The sequence below is a fragment of the Centroberyx affinis genome, unplaced genomic scaffold (genome assembly GCF_046629955.1).
Source record: "Centroberyx affinis isolate AG114_WGS23_722 - 3 ecotype Tasmania unplaced genomic scaffold, CSIRO-AGI_Caff_v1 ptg005062l_1, whole genome shotgun sequence".
Classification (NCBI taxonomy): domain Eukaryota; kingdom Metazoa; phylum Chordata; class Actinopteri; order Beryciformes; family Berycidae; genus Centroberyx; species Centroberyx affinis.
This window is the reverse complement of record NW_027282497.1, coordinates 609439-631853: the sequence shown is the minus strand read 5'-3', so window position 1 is coordinate 631853 and position 22415 is coordinate 609439. Positions and strand designations below refer to the sequence as shown.

At 44.9% G+C, this 22415-nt stretch overlaps 1 protein-coding gene across 1 annotated transcript in view; it reads right to left on the bottom strand.

Moving 5' to 3' along the window:
• Positions 1 to 497: 497 nt before the first annotated feature.
• Positions 498 to 22415, bottom strand: part of LOC139666583 (membrane-associated guanylate kinase, WW and PDZ domain-containing protein 3) — a 38836-nt gene continuing 16918 nt past the window's right edge. Inside the window, exons 5-20 of the mRNA XM_071545864.1 lie at positions 21795 to 21959; positions 19835 to 20018; positions 19543 to 19613; positions 18071 to 18232; positions 16744 to 17278; positions 15386 to 15938; positions 14214 to 14277; positions 13691 to 14104; positions 9278 to 9346; positions 6007 to 6207; positions 5842 to 5918; positions 5481 to 5627; positions 4739 to 4877; positions 3149 to 3636; positions 2877 to 3082; positions 498 to 2843 (exon numbers count right to left, since the gene is read on the bottom strand). Of these exons, the coding sequence (XP_071401965.1) occupies positions 2540 to 2843; positions 2877 to 3082; positions 3149 to 3636; positions 4739 to 4877; positions 5481 to 5627; positions 5842 to 5918; positions 6007 to 6207; positions 9278 to 9346; positions 13691 to 14104; positions 14214 to 14277; positions 15386 to 15938; positions 16744 to 17278; positions 18071 to 18232; positions 19543 to 19613; positions 19835 to 20018; positions 21795 to 21959 (3779 nt within the window). The 3' untranslated portion in view covers positions 498 to 2539. The remainder of the gene's footprint in view (positions 2844 to 2876; positions 3083 to 3148; positions 3637 to 4738; positions 4878 to 5480; positions 5628 to 5841; positions 5919 to 6006; positions 6208 to 9277; positions 9347 to 13690; positions 14105 to 14213; positions 14278 to 15385; positions 15939 to 16743; positions 17279 to 18070; positions 18233 to 19542; positions 19614 to 19834; positions 20019 to 21794; positions 21960 to 22415) is intronic.

Sequence of the window (22415 nt, the reverse complement as noted above, 5' to 3'; positions counted from 1 at the left end):
TCTGTATGTCTCACACAGGTGAGTCTATTCTGCTGTACAGTATAGGAAACTAATATTAGAAAGAGCAGGGAGCCCGCATGGCAAAATGTGAAATCCCTGCTCTCGCAAAGAGCCGGGTAAATAATGTATTTGTGGCGAAATGATCAGCCTTTTACCTTCTCTCACTCTCTCACTTATGGCTCATTCATCCTTAACCATGAATTGCGTTTCACATTCTGCTAATGTTCTTCAATTTTATCCTTCAACACCCCCCCCCCCCCTCTCTCTCTCTCTCACTCTCTCACGCGCTCGCACACACACAGCCACAGACACATTTTCTTCTGACCAAATCCTTCTATTTTCCCTAAATATAATTTTGCTGCCATCTACTGTCCGTTATAGCAGCTGGTCTTGTCTTGTTTAAACGTAATACAGGCGAGAAGAAAAACATGCAGGATCGCTGAGAAAATTGCACCAGCAGTTTATTTGCAATTTGTTTCAGAACTTGTTTACAGTTTATAGCCATATACCTCCCTTAGGAAATGAAAATCTAAAAAAGAACATTAGCAAACATTAGAAAATAAGTCTCATGTAGGCTACCAAGCTACACTCTACTGGTCATTGGTTGGGAAATGGAAATATGTTGGTTTGGTTACCTACTACCTTGTGCCATTCTGGGTAGCATAACAATAAAAACTAATGGGCAGGGCACACCAAGCAGTTCATTTCACTTCTCTGGTTTGTTCAATTTGGATAAAAATTAAAGGAATGACTTCACAGCATCATGACCTTTAGATAACTATGGACTGGTAACAAATAAGAGCTGCACAGAAGCTTCCACCAGTCTGACGGTCTCCTAATGCTGCCATAAGGAATCAACACAGCATGGCCTCAGCATGTGAAATAATTAGAATCAACTCTGTGGTATGAAAGTGGTGTGAAGTCACTCTGTAGCTTTTCTTCCTAATGGCTTATCTAGAGCAAAGTATCTGAAAACCTGAGTACTTCAAAAAAGATAGTTTTGTAGAAAAATAACATCTCACAGTATCCACCTAGACAGATTGGCTCCTGTTTTTCCAAAACAGAATGTTAAAAAAGAGAGCAAAACAAAACGATGTGCTATTTTGTCATCTCAGATGCAACACTGAGCTCAGGTTTTGCAGAGGCTTAACCATATACGTTATATTTGTGGATTTACAGTTAGATCCTTCTATGGCATGACTGAAATGACTAAATGGCCCACCCACCTCTCATGCATTAGAGACCTCAGAGCAGGGGTTTTCACAGTAAGAAAAATCAGTGGTTAGGATAAAGTGGTTTGTGTTACCAAGGCAACTGTACGTGGCACTATGGGCACAGCACTTTCTAGAATCTAGATAGTGGTTTTGTTCCGACCCCAGATACACAATATTAACAGTACTGGAAATATGCACACTGGATGCATACTTTTGGCATCTTTTGCTGACTTCTGAAGAAGGGTACATAGGACACAGAACATCCTAATCCACACTCAAGCAGCATATTACAAAACATTCATTTTATGAAAACATGGGCAGGATACAATATAGTTCTTAGTCTGTGTTTACACTTTGAGCCTTCACAAAAGCTATATATCAATTTTCACTTTATGCCTTGTCACACAATGATAAATATGAATGGGTAGCATATGTTGTATCTTGTATATAGGCTTATCATGATGTATCACACTATAATTATACAAATCAGGACTGGGCTCCAGTAAGTATAGTATTTACAATAGGTTCTGTCATTTATTTCTCTACAAATATTTACAGAATATAGATTTCACACCTGCTGTCAAAAAGGATTTGCATCGAAATTCATCACAATCAAATAATCAGATACATGGAACAACATTACGAGTCTAGGCAAGTGTCCACGTGGAAGGATAACACGAAGCGGATATGTACAAATATAGTACCACCCCTTCCTGTCAAAACCATATCTACATGGCATGGTGGATATGGATGGCTGATAGTCTTGGACAATTGCATTATTATTGCTCAGTATCTTCATGAGGTATAAGTGAATGTCTATGCCATCTTTCTACAGTAGGGGGAACTTCAGAGAGGAAGACGCTCTGCTAAAGTAGCTTAAATCACCACCGAGAGGCAGACAGGGACGGGAACTAGGTTAAACCAAGGTGTCTGCAACACCTTTTGTTGTCCTGGAAACGTCTATCACACACACTGCAAAATTAAAGAGAGGGATGCAACATAAGGAGGGCAAGAATGCCTGTGATTGTTGTTGTTTAACCAGTAAAATAGACTTCACTTTACTATGTTGGCCCCACCGTTTACAAATTAAAATGATCACCATTGGCATGTAATATCAACAGCTAGAAGTCAGCTGTAAAAAGGCACAAAGAATATTACTTTATAGATATCAAAGTGGCCGAGAGAAAAACATGTGTGTTGGTGGTGTGGGTGGCTGCAGAAAACAAGCGGAGCTACAACAGTGTGAAACTGACTGCTGGGCCTTCACAGCGACAGAATCTGAGACGGTGTCATTCAGCTACTGTGCGCCCTACATCCTACGAAAGTCAAGAGACAGCGCTTCTCCCTCCTCCCCGTCCCGTCCGTCTCCCGGGCAGCCTGTTCTCCTCTACGACCTGAGCCACCCGCTGCCGACTGGGCGCGAGCCAAGGGCCCGGCAGCACCACCGCCCTCCGCCCGTCTGCTTGGGAGAGGCCCGAGACGCTGGCGGCCGACACGCTGCCATCAGAGTGACTGCCTCCAGACTCTGACTCAGTGTCCCCCAGCTGCTCCGTGGACAGCGCCGAGGTGAGGAAGGAGAAGGGCTTTCTCTCTGACACAGGATCCACTCCAAGAAGGCCTGGCAGAGGCCTCTCATCATCCTCTCCCTGCCTCTCGTTCTGCCACTCGCTCTCTCTGTCTTCACCCCTGCCATCCCACTCCCTCTCTCGCTCCCTCACACCTTCGCTCTCCCGCTCTCTGGCTTCCTGTGTTTCCCTGTACTCGGCTCCCATGTCCCAGTTTTCGTCCTCCTCCTCCTCCCAGTTTAGTCTGGGATTGGGCAGCCGTTGGTCAGGATTAGGAATGGGTAGTGTAACAAGCTCCTCCCTCTCTACTCTCTCCAACTCCACATTCTCCCCCGTCTCCTCCGCCTCTTCTTCCACCCTCTCATCAACAATTTCCTCCTCTTGCTCCTCCTGCTCCTGCTCCTGCTCTTGCGCCGGCTCCTCACTCTCTGCCCTCCTCACCCTCTCCTCGCTCCTGCTCTTCCTCCCCCTCCTCCCCCTCTCCCTTTTCCTCCCCCTCGCTGTCCCTCTGCGTCTGTCGTTACCATCGAAATTCCTGAGGGCATCTCTGGGTAAACTCTGAGCTCCTCTTTTTCTCCGCCTCCTGTCCTGGGCCACCTGAGACCCCTCGCCCCGTCCGCCCTCCTCTTCCTCCCGCTCGGAGTCGGGGCTCCGCACCCCCGAGCCTCCTCCTCCCTCCGAGTGCCGTCTTCTCCGTCTCCTCCCGTCTGCTTTCCCCTTTTCCCGTCCTTTCGAGGACCTGCTCCTTCTCTTCTGCTTGGAGCTGCGCCCCCCCTGCTTGGCGGGGTCTACTGCAGCCACACTCTGCTCCTCGGGGTGCTGCGGGGGGGAGGGGGAGGTGACTCTGCGCTCACGGCCTGGACGCACATGGAAGTGGAGGGGGAGAGGAGGAGGAAACAGATTGAACAGGCAGGTACGAGACAGAGAGAGCAAGATTTCTGGCAGAGAGCATTATGTAATCTGTTATTAGGGAGCTCCGAAAAGTGTATTTTTGTAAGAGCTGCATTAGTTCAGCTTGTATAACAACAGCTGCTCTTCTCTTTTAATGCAGCCTTCAGATAACCCTTCATTAGAAATACAACACAGATCTGATTATCAGTATAATAGCGCCATTCTGCCTCTAATGCCACTTCCTGGGTTTAACGATTTAATGTGCTCATATTCTGAGGCCTATTGAATGTCATTCAGAGCTACAGTATGGTTGGTGTTCAGTGCTGGAGGCAAGAAATCAGCTCTAATGCTTTTCATTTCTATGCAATTACTGCAGTTGATGATGATCAAGATGATCATGATCTCACAATGAGGACGACCGACACATGCAGTGACACATGCTGTAAGATGTTTTCACTATAATCGAAGACAACAGTGGGGATTGAGTCGAGGGATGTAGAGAGACAGAAAATGGGAGAACTAACAGGAACAATTACCAACCGCGTATTCTCTGTCCGTCCAATGACATAGAAGCAAGGCTCGCCTAGCTTGGAGTTGGTCATACAGAGAGACAAGCTGGAGAGCTCCACTGAGAGAGAAAAGGGAAGAAGAAAGAAAGGAAGAAAGAAGTGGAGCAGAAAGGAAAGGCGTGTTAGGAAGAGGAAACAAGGAAAAGAGCAGAGAGGGGAAGAACAGAGACAGGCCAAATGTAGAAGATAAGATAAAAATAAAGAGATCAAATGAACCAGAAATGGGGGAAGGATGGGAGAGGGATAAATCGCCCAAAAGAAAGACAAAGAGTAAAAAGAGAAGTGTTTTTTTTGTTTGAAATTATCCCAGAGAAGAAGAAGAAAAGAGATTACACACCCAAGAAAAATGCTTCCATTAGAGTTAAAGCATGGAGGTTCCCTTCATTTTAATATCCTAAGTTTTTACTTTCATACATTTTCATCTCATGTTGACAACTTTCCTTACATTCAGACGCATGGTGGCAACTTCCTGAAGTAACTCTCAGACTCTGAGTCTTACCATAGTCAGGCACATAGCCATTTCCTCTCTTGAGGACCAGGTGAATGCGGTGTCCTCCTCTGCGGATCTGCTCCACGGCCTGGCTGTGGGTCATCCCTGCTGTGCTGTCCCCGTTTATCTCCACAAGCTGGTCACTCACCTGCAGGCACAACATACAGCACAACATACACAATATCCAGGGGTGGCTAGGTTACTTTAACAATGTGTTCCATTACAGCTACAGTTGCCTCATCAAAACTGTAATCAGTAACATGATTGAAGGGATTACCACAACTAATGTATTGTAATGTGTTTACTTTCAGATGTGAGGTATAAAGCTATGAATAAGAAAAAGTGAAAATTTACAAAGGAATTTTTTTTTTCAGCTTTGCTTACAAAACACACATTTTCTTCTGTACCACATTTGTACCTCAAGATGTGGAACACCTGCCTCTCTTTAAATTGCCATCTGAGTTTCTTGCTTCCACTTTCTCAGAAGTAATCCTTTAATTTTTCACAAGTATCTGTTATCAGTTTACATTTTTTAGGTAACATAACAGAATACAGTTTCCCAGTTAGTATCCCATTACTACCCAACCCTTACTACGCCTAATGTCTGTTTCTAGTAGAGCTGTAGATTATTGAGTAGAAAAGTTCAAGCACATACTTGGTTAAAGATGCATACAATTGCATCTTACATACTGAATGTGAATGTACAGACAAATCTACATGCATGTGAACTATATACAGCAAAGTAACACACCTGTATTTTGTGGCTGCGTGAGGCCGGCCCGCCCTCCATCAGCCCCAGCACATAGAGGCCCATGTTGTATTCACTGCCCCCTCGCAGGCTGAAGCCGAACCCTGTGGGCCCACGGTCCAGGTCCACACTGTAATACCTGGAGTCATGCTGGGAGGCGAGGGTAGAAAGGGATTGATAATCATCACTGCAAAATATATCATACAGTGGCAGTGGATAAGTGTTTGGACAAGAGCTGCATGAATCCAATCAATTCAATTATCATAGGATGGAGAAGAGAGAGGAGAAGAGAGGATGCAACTGCATTGACAATTTATTGATATTCTCTCACTTAGGCACAGATAATAAATGGTGCTGCCCTCACCTTTGGGCGCGACCTATGACCCTTCCTGCTTCTGTGACTGGGGTCATAGTCAGTGGATTCAGAGAGGCTTGAAGAGTCTGGGAGAGAGGACGACTAAGGTTAGACTATGGATTCAGATACGGGGCATGCAGAGTGTGTACTGTGTGTTTGAAGCTCTGTGCTCACAGGTGCTGGGCCGGGGGATAATGGTGAGGCGCAGAGTGTTTCCTGCTCGGCGGAGGATGTGAGCAAGCTCCCGGTGAGGCAGGCTCACCACCGAGCGTCCCTCCACCGCCTCCAATCGATCGCCGGGGCGGATCTGACCGCTCCGGGCCGCCGGGCTGCCCCGACGCACCGTCACGAACCGGTGCGGGAGCAGGGAAGCAGCTGGAGAGAGAGAAGACAACATCGGAAACAGTTACTAAGACCTTGAATGACTGGTGACTTGACTTGAAATCTAATCACGATTATTTGACAGAATATTGTGATTGCGTATTTCTTGTCATACATTTTTTTAGAACTTTAAAATAGTTTAAAGACAAAAATAGATGTCAGTGTGCAGGATTTACTGAATTTAAGTATGATGAAAGGTTTTCACTAATAATGTCCTTGATTCATGGACCACAGATTACCTGCAGCTCTAAATCACCTTGTGGACGCTTCTCTCTCTCTTAAGCAATTTATTACAGCCTCTGTGATTTGGAAATTGCAGAAGTTCATATTGCAATTTTGATTTATTTTCCAGATTAATTGTTCAGCTCTATATAGGACAAGAAAAAAGTTGCAGTTGGAACACAGAACTCTTTTCAGCCCCAAAACTTTCCTCTTAACTGAAGGCAGTGACTAATGTGTGGGGTCAAATGTAGATAAATATAAAAGGGGGAAGATTTATTTGATCAGGACATATGCCAGAATGCCTAAAACAAGCTGTAATTAAGCTTTGGATGGTTTTTGGCAGGGTTTACGTTATAAATGACTTCCCAAAGTAGCCTGCCTTTACACCTCCCCCACTCTGTCTCCTTGAAACACTCTCCTCTTCTCCTTCATCTTCCCATCTATCAACCTATCTCTCCATCCGCTGACACACCAGGAACCGTTTTCGCATGCTCATTGATTTGTCTTTCTCTTCAAGAACAAACTGTCATCGAACACAAGCTTCCCACCGTTATTTTTCCACCCCGAACCTGTCAAACTGCACATAACAACAGACTGTAGATATTTACTCTTGACTTTATACAATGTCAGAGTTTCTTCTGCTCAGCTCAGCTAGGCTCCCCAAACTTGCAGCCTGACTGCATTAGTATGCCACTGGTAATGAGGAGACGTACATACACACACACACACACACACACACACACACACACACACACACACACACACAGAGCATTACTTAGGTCTTTGATTTTTGTGCTGGTACCACAAAACAGTTTTCTCTGCTGTCTGGGAAAACACTATCCATCTTCTCTCAGCCCCCACACTGCTCACACCCCAAAAAATATCACCCATCCTGGCTCCTACTGAGCCATTATACACAGGAGTGTGTATGTACACTGTGTACTATGTGCGTGTGTGTGTGTGTGTGTGTGTGTGTGTGTGTGTGTGTGTGTGTGTGTGTGTGTGTGTGTGAGATATAGCGCCTAAATTACAAGTGAATGCTGATGTTGTGTAAAATGTGAGGACTGACAATTAGTTATATATAACCCTTTCTTCAGGTCAGTCTTGTGTGAATACATCACTCTTAATTAAGCTCAGCTCTGGTCAATCTCTAAAGTTGATGAGAAAAATATTGAGCGGTCTAAAAATAAATTTGCTTCCATTAATCTCCTGCACTAAATAAAAAGCTTCTTACAGTTTTCCGTTAAATCTATCTGCCTCTGTCTGTTTGAATTTCTAATTCTATCATCTATTCCTCTCTCTGTATCTTAGTAAACCCTCTATTACTCTCTCCCTGACCCCTCTCTTAGGGTATGGCGTGCCTCAGTGACAGCTGGCCCCTCCAGTGTCTTGCCAGTGTCCTTATGTAACCCATCAGGCAGCATAAACATTTTCAGACTTTCACTGAGCCTGGCTGCATAACTCCCCTTCCATTCTATATCCTTCCAGGGTAAATATAGCCTGTATAAGCTGTTAGTAATTGGGGGGTTATGAATATTTCATATGAGATGTAGTGTAAGTCAGTAACATCCAGATGATCATCCAGTTAAAAGGTAGAGGCTATAATTCACAGCCGAGGGACACATCTCCCCATCCGGGCCTAATCTGGGTGACCCAGGCAGAAACGGCAATCAGGTCAAATCAAAGCTAAGGCAGCTTTGCAAATAGTCTTCTTATCATACATAATACATCAGTAGTGCAACGCCAGTTGCCAAACATGCATACACATGCAACACCCATGCTCACACGCACATAGGGCCACTGCACGCACACATGCCAAAAAACCCCACAGAAACATACCCAGAAACATACCCAGAGACACACATGCAGAGGGAGAGAGACAGATGTACTCAGCCACAGCCACACACAGCATCACACACAAATGGGCACACTCACACACAGATCTACAAACCACACACACACACACACACACACACACACACACACACACACACACACACACACACACACACACACAGATGCATCCAAATGGACTGCTTTAAATCCTAGTGTCTTTTCCTCTGGCTCTCCATGTTCTCCTGTCCAGAGTAATCCCACTGCGGTATGCCCAGCAGCCAGCCAGCCTCTGACGCGCTGCACTGATCACCGCTCAGGAGTGGTAACAGCCCCCCTCCCTGCCATCGTAAAAATCCCCCTCTGCAGCCCAGATGCCTCAGCCAGTGCAGACATCCTGACAGCAGATACCTCCTGCATGACAGAGAGGGAGAGGAGACAGAGAGCACTGTTGCTGCTGTGTGGCACCTCGATCAGGATTCCTTAGCAGCATCATTCATAATGCAACAAGAGCAGCACAGGTTAGTGAATGTCAAACTCACCACTGCTGATAAATCCATTAATGATACTGCGTGTGTGGCACACTAATGGCTCTAACACACCAACCATCACCAAGTCATCAGAGCAATTCATCTTGCATACTACTGCAGGTCTGGCTGGGGTCACAATTACTGTTGAATTCTCTATCATCTGTTGCTATAGCTGCAATCACCAGCCACTATCTGCCATAATAGACATGCTACCTATCTACCACTTGTGGGATTACAACATCAGTTTGATAAACTACCTGAAATCCAGAACATGTGTGAGCCTGTGGATCTAACTTTCATGTCAACAGCACTGAAGGCCCTGCACACAAGTCCTGTGTCATATCAAACTTTACACATAGAGTACAGCACACAATTTAACAGCTTTACCTCATGCACAAAGCTAAATGTGAAATACTGTACCTAACCAGAACCCTCCCCATCTTGGTGAACATGAAATGAGAAGTGAAGCGAATAATTACGTTTAGACTCCTTCACAGTTTTCAAAGCGGACTGTAGTCTCTCCAGCATGGCTCTTTGATTAGCATGCGCTGAAAACAACAAAAAAATCCTAAATCCCACGTCAGGCGGCTCGAAGGTGCTGAGATTCACGTGTAATGGTCAACAGGAGCTAACATAGGCTTGTTGTTCCTCTGTGGCTTTTCCTCTGTTGCTCCTCTGCTAGGGAAATGCTCAGCGTAGCATTTCTCGTAAGCAACCCGAGAGAGATGGAGAGAACGAGAGATAGGTGGGAGGTGGAGGGAGGAGAGAGAGAGAGAGAGAGAGAGAGAGGAGGCAGAGGGAGAGAGTGAGAGTTTTAATCTTTTGAAAAACCAGACTGAACGCTTTTACTGCAGAGTAAAGGGGTGTGGGGAGAGAGAGTGGGCGGGAGCTTGTGAGAGGGAGAGAGAGTGAGTGAGTGAGAGAGATGATGAAGAGAAGAGTGGTGGAGAAAAAGAGGGATGCGAGGGAGAGAAAGAGAGAGAGATAGGAAGAGCAAACGATAGGGAAAAGGGGGAGATGGGGGGAGAGAGAGAGTGGAGTTTGTTTCTGTGACAAGACAGGGTGAGACGCAGGGGAGAACGAGGACACGGAGGAAACAGAGAGGGTCTCCGCACCGCAGAGAGAGGTGGGCCTACAACCTTAATCTCACCATGACAACATAAATGTATGTTAGCTCGGCCCATAAAGCAAATTGAACTGCATCAAAATGGAACAGAGGGCAGCCCATACAAGACACAGGGAGGGAAGAGGGGGCAATACATCACAGGGATGCTGCGGCTAACCTGCCATTAATAAGCACCGTACTAACAGCTAATAAGGGCTGTATGTGTTCGCCTCCCAGCTAGAACATAAACTAGCCTCATTGCTCTGTCAGTTGAGAGCTGATAGAGTAACACAGTGTGAGATATGGCTGTGCGAGACCAAAACATCCTATCAACAAAGGTCATTCTGCCGGAGAGGCTGGAGCTGACACGGTGATTTAGAAAGAGAACGGGCACACATAAAACCTGTGAAGCTTTAGTTCTTAATAGGCCCAGGCCGTGGGGCTTCATGCAGGATAATCTGACTATTGATTCCATCAATAATCTGACCAAGTGCACAGTAAACAAAAGCACACACACGCTCACTCAGGAGCACACAAAGCCTACTGTAGGTGCATGCATCCCTACAGACACAAAAATGCACACATGCCTATGAGCACATGTGCGCACAGCCACAAACGCATGCATACATACAATCAGAAAGCCATCAAATGCAAAAACTGTTGTGTGTGTGTGTGTGTTTGTGTAAAAAGGCACAGATGACAGTGCAGGTTCATTCAAAAACTGGAAAAGGCAAAGGCAAGGTGAAAAGCATTAAATTATTAGCCAAGCTGTTAGTGTACCAGCATGCAATATGATGCTAACACCCTTTTTAATTTGTTTTTACTATGTAGAGGGTTGTGCCTCTGAAAGTTGAGGCAATAATATCCAACACAGAAGAGGCTAAGTGGTGGCATCTGCTAGTATACAAGGGTGGTAGGTGGTATCTCAATTTCTACAATAAGGTTTGACAAAAAAAAGAACTGAAATTAGTTTTACTGGTTTCTGGCCACCAAAACAACAACAATACATTTCTGGTGATTATGGGTGATACATTTGCACTGAGCTCGCCATAAATACATACAGAAAATGTACACTTGATGAATTAATTTTCTGTTGGGGGACTTTCTGCTTGCTAGCCAAAAGGGTATTCAATGACAAAAAAAAATGCAAAAATGAACATGAACTATGAGAAATATAAACTAGCAAATAATTTAAAGTCACTGAGAACAAGGGGGGGGGGGGGGAGACCTGGGAACCTGGGAAAACATGCTTTCCAAGAAAAGGATTGATGATGCATCATGACTCATTCAGTGGCACACAGCCATAGTGACCACTTTTTAATCTGCAATTACCTAATGGCCTATCTGTTCACAAGAGCATCCAAATTAAACCTCTTTCCCTGGGCAGGTAACCAAATGGCTGGACCGCTGAGCCAGAAAAGTTCAACTAATACTGTTTAATAGAGGAGGCGACCGCCTAAAAAGACTACTCCAACGCAAGACCTTTTGGATTGTACAACTGAAATCAACAAAATACCCTGGCCTCAATGATGAGATAGACTTTTCTCCTTTTCTGTGAAATATCACTTCAGGAATAATGTAAAAATTGTATTTTACTATATGGAACTATTGATGGTTAAGGTGATTGTGTAGTCAATATGTGTTTTGTAGTGATGAACAGAAAAATGTGGACCAGGTTATAGATTGAGGAATTCATCATGTGTACATAAGGAAAGGATTAGGTCCATCCTGACTTGGTAGCCACATTATATCTATCTTCTTTTTAATGATTTAGGTTTACCCCTGCTCTCATCTCCTCTCTCTCTTCTTCACTTCCTTCCATCCCCCTTCCCTCCCCTTTGCTTTCTTCCCTCCTCCTTCTTTCTTCCCTCTTTCTCCTTTCTACTGATGATGTATCACTCCCTTGTTTTCTGACCAATAGGCTTGCACATTGATAGAGAACCATCCTCCCACTCAACTCATTAGTGTAACACAATAAAGGTGTGTAAGCTACTGCTGACAATGACCCTGATGAAGACCTATGTCGGTCGCAACGCGTTGATCATTTTAAATACATATTGCCATGTAAAATAAAGGCATTTTAATTTTGCACAAACTCTACAGTGTGCCTTGGATCGTTTTTGAAGGAGACTTGCATTTTACATTTTTTATTGAGACCATATTCCACTCATGCAATGAGCCCTTCACAAGATGGAATAATACTGTTTACAGTTTTTCTCAGTCACTTTGGTACATTTCTCAGATCAGAATTGAAATTCTCAAAACTACTTGTTCAACCTCCACATCATCTAATCACTTGTGCACATCATAAAAGCAATTTCTCATTCTTTTGAACAAATTGCAAATGCTTTGGCACATTCATGCAAATGATTATGTACAATTGTCTGCTGTTTCCTACATTATCAATTGCTTATGTCATGTTGATCAAAATGTATTATACTGGTTCTCTGTTGAATAGTCTTACCCCCCAAAACATCTAGGCATTAGTTCATTGCATTGAACTAATTGCATTCAGTCATTGCAGTCATTACATGCAAAATGGTTGAACCAGTTGTCATAATCTGTCAAGCATATTTTCTATACATTTCTATTAGACTTTTTTTGTAAATGTGTCCTGAATTGATGAATTGCTCTCAGGTGAATCTTGACTTTCACTAATGAAGGGGAATGTGTGAAGCGTTAGATCAACCAATGATCAACCAGTTCTCTAAAATAGCTCAGAGGTGCATCTCATGAACCTTCAATTGACAAGCATATATAGACAGAGCACAACATAGTGTTACAATGTCTGACAATGGAAAAACAACAAGGAAATGAACAGGGTCATCAGCCGGGAAGAAGAAGAGGAGTAAGGCTGCCTGGTGGAAGGGTAGGGAGGCAAAACAGAGGAAGAGGTAGAAGAGGCCAAGGACATAGGCACGTTCCCGATGAAATAAGAGCCACAATTGTGGACCATGTTCTCAATCATGGCCTTACAATGGCCGAGGTTGGTCGAAAGGTGCAGCTGAATGTTGGGAGAACAACCGTGTCCTCAATCATGCAAACGTTTCGTAGACAGAACCTATGTTTACATTTCTAATTTTGTATTTTTTTCCTTTGTGCTATGCAGCGCTGTAAAACAGTCTTGTCTTTTTCTTTGCTGTATCGCAATGACATGGTCAGTCAACAAATTACAGTACAGACAGTAAAAGCGTAAATGTGAATCCTGTCCAATCTCTTGCAATCAATCTCCCACATACAGTAATGTGTAACTTTGTACTGTTGAAATTGATATATGCCATAGAGAAAAAGTGCAACCTTGTGCATTTTCAATCATTGTCATCAAAACCTTAGCCATAGTTTACATCAGAAAATACTTACAGAGTACACTGTTATATTGACAACAAGGCTAAGCATTTTGACTATCTTGTTTGTACTTGTCATTCTGATGGCACTGACATAAATATTTACTTTTGAGAGATAAACTAAGGATTTTGAGCAAGTTACGGGCTTTTGCAGGTAATCCATTGTGTGGTACTGTTTGTACAAATTGTTTTGTGAAATGCACTTACTGTTTTGCAAATGTTAAGGATGATTCAAAAAATGTACCAAAGTGACTGAGAAAAACTGTAACTGTCTAAACTGTCTGTCTGACTCTGACACCCACTCTGGATGTCTACTGTCATCATTGGGCCTTTAAGTGAAAAAATACAGTTTCACAGACTAAAACATCTACTGTATTTCAGACATTTAACTTGATACACATGCTGCACAATATAAATATTAATGTGATCCAGTCGGCGCTCACCTTTGCCATTCTCCACATCCTGAGAGGCGATGACGAACCCGAAGCCCTCCCCCGGCTTTCTCTTCAGCTCCACATCAAACCCGCGGGGCAGCCTGGTTCGCTCCCCACTCTGCCTCTCCTGACCTGGCCCAGGAGCCGCGCCGCTGTCCCCCTCGTCCTCCAGGCCCGTGTTCAGCCAGTCTTTGGGCTCCATGGTGAGGGTCACTGGGATCGATTCCAAGAAACTGGTGCTCTGGACCAGCGGGCGACGAGCCGGGGCCGGGGAGGGAGGGTTGCTGGTCGAGGTGCGGGGCCGAGGCAGGGCTTCTGGGGGCGGGGAGGAGCCGTCTGAGGCCACGGGTGGAGGAGGGGGGCGGAGCAGAGGCGGGGGAAGTCTCCGGATGGAGCTGGGGGAGACGGAGGAATGATAGATGCCTGATAATGAGAGAGAAAATTACTGTGAGATGATTTGCGCCGCAGGTGTTCAAACTGGGCTGTCAATCAAAAGCGTTGAGCCTGCAGAGAATGTGAATAATGCATTTACCTCCTCTGTAAACCAGTAAGATGACCTCTCCCTGTTTGGTATGTTCCTGGAGAATCCTTTGTACCTGGAGGGAGAACAAGGCAAGGCAAACTTTATTTATATAGCGCATTTCATACACAAGCAAATTCAATGCGCTTCACATAAAACATTAAAAATACATAAAAATCCTCCTAAGCCAACTTGCTCAGGGCCACATTTACATATCGCAATAAAAATCTTTTTGAGCCAACTTGCTCAGGGCCATACACAGCAAACTTTATTTCCAGTCAATTTACCCAAAGGTTTATCACTAGTGTTGCTATTCCCCTGGCAAACTTTACTCTACACTAACTTATTCAGAGGTAATTACCAGTCCGGAGTTTAAAATCCTCCTGAGTTAACTTACTTAGGGCAACATTTAAATTGACATATTAAAACGAAAGAAAGAAAGAAAGAATAGGTAAAATAGGTAAAACATAAAATAAATAAATAAATAATAATAAAGATGATAACACCTGTTACATCTACATACAGATGATTTAGCAGAAGGCCACAGAGAAAAGGAATGTTTTGAGCCAACTTTTAAAAGAGCTGACAGTGGGAGCACATCTCAGTGCATCTGGAAGTTTATTCCAGTAATTGGGAGCATAATTACTGAAAGCAGCTTCACCAGATTTTGTTTTCACCCTGGGAACAACTAACAGACCGGTCCCAGATGACCTAAGAGGAGCTAAGCCATCTAGCGTTTACAAACATACAAATATATTATAGCTAACTTTGAGCTTGTTGGGGTATATTTGACACTTTTTCAAGGGCGACGTCTTCATCTCTCGGGCTATGATGATGATCTATATCATTTATTATGTATGTATATACTGTATATGATGTAGTATGGTATACAGTGATGTATGTATATGATGATAAAGCCCTTTGAGACATGCTTGTTAAAGACGCCATGAACCGGCATCTTTACTTCCTTCATTTGATGTATTTCCTGTTGAAACAGGATGTTGCAGGATAACGCAGTGAGGGATTGTTCAAAAGTGTAAACCAATGGAATATGAGTCAAGGAGAGAAAGGCAGTTTTATTTGATGGGAGGGGCAGAGGGGTGAGATTGTTCAAAAATCTGTGAATCTACTCTCCTCACCTCTCCTCACCTCTCCTCCCCTCTGCTCTTGTATCTCTCTATTACCTGTGCAAAGCTGAGACTCTGGACGTCAGCTCCGTTGATTTTGACAATAGCGTCCCCTGGCTGTAGGGAGTTGCACTGCTTCCTGTCCCAGACCCTCTTCACCACAGTCATCCTGCCCCCCGGGCCGGCGGCCGTCACGCTGAAGCCCAGGCCTCCTTCACTCTGGGCCAAGGCCACCGGCACCAGCTCCCCTCCGCTCCCGCTCCCGACTCCGCTGCCCAGACTCATCGCCCCCGGAGACGACACGCTGCTGGGGCTGGCGCTGGGGCTGGTGTTGCCGTGGAAACCATTGAAGCCACGGTGGTGCGGGCTGTCGGGGGTGGGAGGGGGTCTGAGGTGGGAGGGGGTCTGTGGTCTAAAGAGGCGGGAGTGAGCGCTGCGTGGGCCGCCGGGGGAGGAGGAGGGCCTCCTCTGGGATTGAGGCAGTGGCAGCCGGGAGCCGGGCAGCGTGCAGGTGGACAGGTCGCTCTCAGACGACTTGGACGTCCCATAGCGTAAAGGGTGAGGGGGCGCTGACAGGGAGTTATTGTTGTGATTACGGATCATAGAGGCCCTGAGGAACAAGAAGAGGGGGATTTTGATCAAAAATAATAACTAAAGTAGAGTGCATGATGTTGTTTAGACAGAACTGGGAAAGAACTATGGAAAGAGATTAGTGCCAAAAGAGATGTATCTGAATTGCATACATTTTAATTTGTTATGTTCATATTGAATCGTTGAATGTATATATGAATTCAGAAACTGAATTTGTAAGGCACAATTTGAAACTGAATGCAGTGTCAAATTGAATGTGATAATTATTGAATTTAACTCATAATTTCAAATTCAGTTTTCTCAATTCTAAGTCAGTTCTCTCAAATCAGATTGAGCTCACTGAGAAACGCACCTGATGACTTAGGAAAAGCAAACAAGCAAAAATTCAGTCCAACAACGTTGGAGAGTATACTGGTACTGCTACTTCTAAGTTTGAGCAATACTGGACATACACTCTCTGATGTGGTTTCCGGTCATTTGGCAGAAATGTAATGATGAATTCCCAAGCGGAATATAGCTAGTGAAACTGCTAGTAGTACCAATAATAGTACCTCTCCAACATTGTTGGATTGAATCTTTGCCTGTTTACTTTTCTTAATTTCCTGGACGTGTGTCTCAGAGAGCTCAGTCTGAACTGTTAAAACTAAAACTAGTTAAAACTTAAATTCAATTTTTGGAATGTATTTACTCAAAAAATCTTTATTGAATTCAACAGTTCAATATGAATATGACAAATTCAAATGTATGCAATTCAAATAAAGTTCCTCCTGGCACTATTCTCTCTCGATATATAACTTACTTTGTACCTTATCTATAGATGTTACCTGTGTGAGCCAATGGCAGAAACCACTTCGCTGTCACTCTGGCTGGCCAGCGTTGGGTCGAGCGACTGCAGCCTAGCTAAACTCCTCAGGGAGCGAGGAGGGCGCACAGGGGGGGAGGAGGCAGCGTTGCCCATACTGGAGCGTCTGTACGGCGGTGGCAGTCTGGCAGCGATGGACGTGGCGTTTCCATTGGCGTCTAACTCCAGCAGCACCCCTGGCTCCATGTAGCTCCCGTCGTGGTGGACGCCGTTGAGATTAAGGTGCTGGGTCTGGAGAGTGGGTGTCGGGAGGCGAGGTAGGCGCTGGTGTAGAGGCTGAGGCTGGGTGGTAGTGGGCGGCAGGGTGGGGTCCCCGCTGTCCGGCAGCCCGGGCGGGGGCTGCTTGGGACAGCCGTCGGGGTTGTAGAGCATGGGGTACCCCCTCCTGACCTCCACATCCACACTGAGGCCCACAGGCACTGACTTAAGCATCTCCACCACCTCTTTGTGAGACACTCCCAACACACAGATGTCGTTGATGTACACCAATATGTCCGCTAGAAAAGCAGAAAGGGTTGCTGATGCATATGGATCTCAACATCAATACATTTCCTGCCTAATACTTAATATTTTCCTAACCTGCAGCTCAAACACTTGCATACACAATCTTTGTATAATGCTTGGTTGACCTGTGTCTAGTACATGGTGCATGTACTCTGGGCAACTGCTTGTACATACTTTTATTTTAATTATTCTGACCTTTCTCATACACATGAGTCTGCAGATAAGTGTAGTTCACAAATGAAATGCTGTCTGTGTGTTTTGTGTGGGTGTGGACTAATCCAACCAACTAATCCCTCTAAACCAGCCTATTAACAGATATGAACTAGATCCCTCCCTGCAGAGACAGCCTGTGCTCTGGGTTCCTAGAATGGAAATATCTGTGTGTATGGGCGTGTGTGTGTGTGTGTGTGTGTGTGTGTGTGTGCCTATCTGTGAATTTGAGTGTGTATGACTGCATATGCATGTGTGATGATAGCTAGAGTGCTAGCCATTAGGATTAAGGACTGATTGAGATATACACTTGCTGTGAGAGATCAGAAAATTCCAAAACCATAATCCGAAAGGGCTAGAGATAGAGAGAGCCAGAGACAGATAGATAGATAGATAGATAGATAGATAGATAGATAAACTACAATACCAATATAGGTAATATAAATAATCATCAGATATCTTGTTTTGAAATGAAATTCTTCCAATGATTCAGCCACCTTATACATCTCAGGTTTTTTTGTTTTTTTTACAGTAACACATCTCAGATAACTTTTGAATGCCTCGTTGTATTTTACCTGTCCTGAGTGCTGACGGCCCCCCTGGAGTCACACTGTAGACCTGGAGGAACTCTCTGGGTCTGCTGCCCCCCACGATGTTGAAACCAAACCCTCTGGAGCCCTTGGACAGGTGTGTGTGGACGGGGAAGCCCCTGAGCTCCCCAGGCTGGTCTGTGAACCCTGGTAGCCCCAAAAACATACAGAAACAGAGAGAGAGAGAGAGAGAGAGAGAGAGAGAGAGAGAGAGAGAGAGATGAGAAAATGATGATGCTTACCTCCAAGGTAGGAGTCCTCAAGTCAATGGAGGGGTAAAAAAAAAAAGTTAAATTTACCACTTGGGTGCCAGAGACAGAGTGGGGTGAACAGAGTTTTTGTCCTGTGTGTTTATACGCCTGAATGTTTCAAAGTGAAGGGTTTTAGGAGTGGAGAGAGAGAGTCACAACATTGCAAACCAATCGCCAGATGGCACTTGGCGCAAAACACTTATAAATAAAGAGACATGCATACAAATCAAAGCGTTGGGTGGAAAGGTCGTATTAAACAGAATCCACTACAGATTATTCACTTCCTCCTTAAAATCAGTAACATAATCCATTGGACTGACCCAACTCAGAACTGTAATCTGAATTTTAATTTATGTTTTGATTAATTTGCCTCCCAAAATCTATGGAAATGTATTTCATTTAAAACAATTATTTAGTTTTTCTTCCATTTTTAGTACAGTTTTTTCTTGAAATGATGTCTTGAAGTGATTGACCCTTATCACTGTGCAATGGTTGCATGTGCAACCATTATTTCAAATTGTATAAATTGATACTTGTGTCTATAAAAGCCTTTCTCTCCTTCAAATATGTCATTAATAATCACTGAATCTCAAAAGTGTTAATTTTTCATTAGCTGTAATGGGTTACAGATACCATTTCTGCAGTCAGATTACTGTAATCCCTTCACATGCAGGTAACTGGCTATAATGGAGATTCAAGCCCCTCCAGAGCAACATACATTCTGTGCCTGAGCAATATCGCCTTCTAGTGGCTAGAGGAGTACACTGCAGCTCAGTGAGACAAGCTGGAACCACAGCGTTACAGCAGATGGGTCTCTTACTGACTGTAATCAGCCGTATTGGACAAACATCAGAAATTACATTATGCCTTTTTTCCTTTATCATCGGATCATATAACTAAATTATGAAAACGAGTTGGCAGTCACGTGTCCACCATGTGTCCGCCCTGCCAGCCGCAGCAGTGGGCTTGGCTCTCTGCCAGCAGTTCCGGGCTTTAGGCCTTAATCACTTCCATGTCTCAGTTCAACTAAAAGCTCATTCCATCTCATTTGACTCTACTAACAAGCTGGCTATGTCTGTTACTTCCTTTCTTGACAAACATGTTGCTTCCATTGGGCTGTTCAACAGTTAAATGCGTCACCCATGTTCCTATAATTACTATCTAGAGAGAGAGAGGGGAGAGAAAGAAAGAAACAAGGAGGCTCACATTCATTTTTGTAGACTGTCTCCCTGCTCGGAGCTCGAGGACTCTGCCAGCTGGTCCTCTTGGGGTTGTGACTTGGAGAGACAAAAGGAGAAAGCAAAAGAAGAGCCACCCACTTCAGAGTCATAATAGTGATGGATATGATGTGACAGTATTGGAATTGAATGCACTCAGAATAGAAGACAGATCAGCCTGCCTGCCATGAATAGTCATGACAAATTTGCATAGCAACTCTATTATATTCAGAGCATATTTGGAGGGGATTTGTGTGGGCTGAGTCGACAGAGTAACTCACTCTATGTAGTAAGGCTCTCCTGGGTCACTGAAGGCCTGGTCCCAGTGATCAGGCATCAAAGCTCTCAATCTGGCGCCACTTCTGCTGCCGATGCCCCCGTTCTCCATGACACTGCCATCCCCTCCGCTGGACCCCCGGGGCCGGCCAGGGGACGGGTGGACAGGAGGGACAATGGCAGACCCTCCTGCAATGGTAGTGTTAGAAATGTTACTGTTGGGGGCGCCCTGGCGGATAACCGAGTAGAGCGCGTACCATAAAAGGCTCAGTCCTACCCGCAGTGACCCGGGTTCGAATCCGGCCCGTGGTCATTTGCTGCATGTCCTCCCCTCTCTCTCCCATACCTTCCTCTCTCTCTCTCTCTCGCACTGTCTCTATCAATAATGCATAAAATGCCAAAAAAAAAAGAAATTACTGTTGATGACTGATTCATTATCGGCAGGCCCATTAGCAGAGCGGGTAGGACCGATGCAGCAAGTGAGAATAAAACTGAATCAAATCATTACATTCTCCTGCAATCTGAAACGACTGTAATGAACTGATGCTGGCAATTCCAGCGGGGAGTTGACAGCCAGAAAGACCTGAGGTCAGCATCTCGGCTGGCTTCATCCTGCCTCTCAGGAGGGAGAGAGTGTGACCATGCATTCCCCACTACCAGCTAAAGGAAAACAAGCAGTTTTTTTTTTTTGCCTCGCTGTCCTTGTAGCTGTCCTTCAGCTGTGAGCTCTTGCGTGGCTCTGAGAGGTGTTGGACATGAGACGGGGTGTCCTGACTCCCGCTGCACGCTCCAAGAGCTGCCGGACCCAGCCGCCCCCACAGTATCACTTCAGAAGATGACTCAGCAGAGGTCGAGGTGTTGGACAGCTCCCTGAAACTCCACCCTGCCTGCAGCCTGCATCCATCCCCCCACCACCCCCTCCCCCTGGCTGCCTGCTCCCCTACCTGCTTGTTTGGAACACCTCTCTAACTATCTGGCTCCCTGCCTGGCTGCCTTTCTCACCTCACACTCTGCCAGCCTATCTCTTATCAGACACCCCGTTATACCGCACTGGCTCACTGCCTCTCTCGCCACCTTCCTAACACCCAGCCTTCCTACCTGCCTCCACCACCAACACCACCACCACCCTAACCACCCTCCATGATTGTATTTGCATGGATTCATAAACATGTCCTGGCGTGAAGCATTGGTAGAGATTTCAAACTTTCTGTTTAAACATAATGAATTCTGGCAATGAAAAAATGTGCAGCCATTTAAGAATAATGCAGAGAATTTCGTGGCTGGTGCAGCGGGCCATCCATCACATCCACAATAAAGGAGTTTTTGCCTGACAGTAGGAAAAAACTATAATGGCCGCATGCTGGCTATTTCAGTGCTAGGAGAACAAAATAATTTCATTCGAATACTCTCTGCCTCCATGTCACATGACTGCCTGCTCTCTCACTTCCATGCTTTCTGTGTAGTTTTCTGCCACACCTCCCTGCCTACATGCTGGCCTATCTGCTTACCTCCATGCCCGCTTGCCCTAAGGCAGCCTGACCTTCCTCTGGAGGTGATCCAGCGATCGATGCGGCCACAGCCACACAGAGAGTCTGGAGCATACTAATCGTGCTAATGATTGATTAATGTGGGTATCAGAGACTGTAGCTATAGATAGGGGGACAATGCAGTATTTAGCTGCTGGCTAATGTATAGGGCTTAACGGATAGGTTTTCTACTATCAATACATCCTGGGATCTTGAACTATAAAAAGAAAACCAATAATACTGTACTAATCAATTGATGATACTACATATCGTCCTATATGCACCGATTCCATTTAACAGTTCTTACAATACCAGCAGGATTACTCTTACTTATTATTGTCATACCACTAACTTTGCTGTTTATTTAAATTTACATTATGGCACTTTGGCCACCCATGTCGTGTTATAGAGCAGGTTTAGGGACACTTGCCTGACAGGCCGGAGTCTTCCTCGCTGTTCTCGCCCTCCCCTGCAGTCTTCTCCAGGTTGCTGAGCGATTTGCTGCGTGTGCGGTAGTTTCTGAGCAGGTTGCGGTGCTCCTGGTAGGTGATGGGGGGGCTCTCTGGGCCGATGTGAACGGGCCGGGGCGTGCCGTAGTAGTTCCCTGACAGAGAGAGATGGGGAGATCATGAGGAAGATGTCTCACCTTGAAAAATGGAATTGCAATGAGTACACTGTACTGTAAACTACACTGAGTGAATTGTACTGTATGTATTTTTGGCATTGCTGTTGCAATGTAAATGTAATCCATTTTCATGAATCTAAATGTGCTCAGTAACAGCACACAATCTCCATGAACATACGTTACAGACATCGTATCTGATGTGAGTTCATAAGGTAAAAGGCTTATACCTAAAGGAGAGCATTTCTGATGGGTGTTTCTGCACAAAACATACAGCACATCTATGAATATGTGCATTATATATCCCCTGAGATCAGTAAAATACAGTCTATACTTTCCATATTCTCAATTATATCCATTTGCCCTCGCAGCTAAAGAAGAAATCCAATTACCTCCATCTCTCCATTTGGTTCATGGGGATCAGGGTTGAGGGGAAAC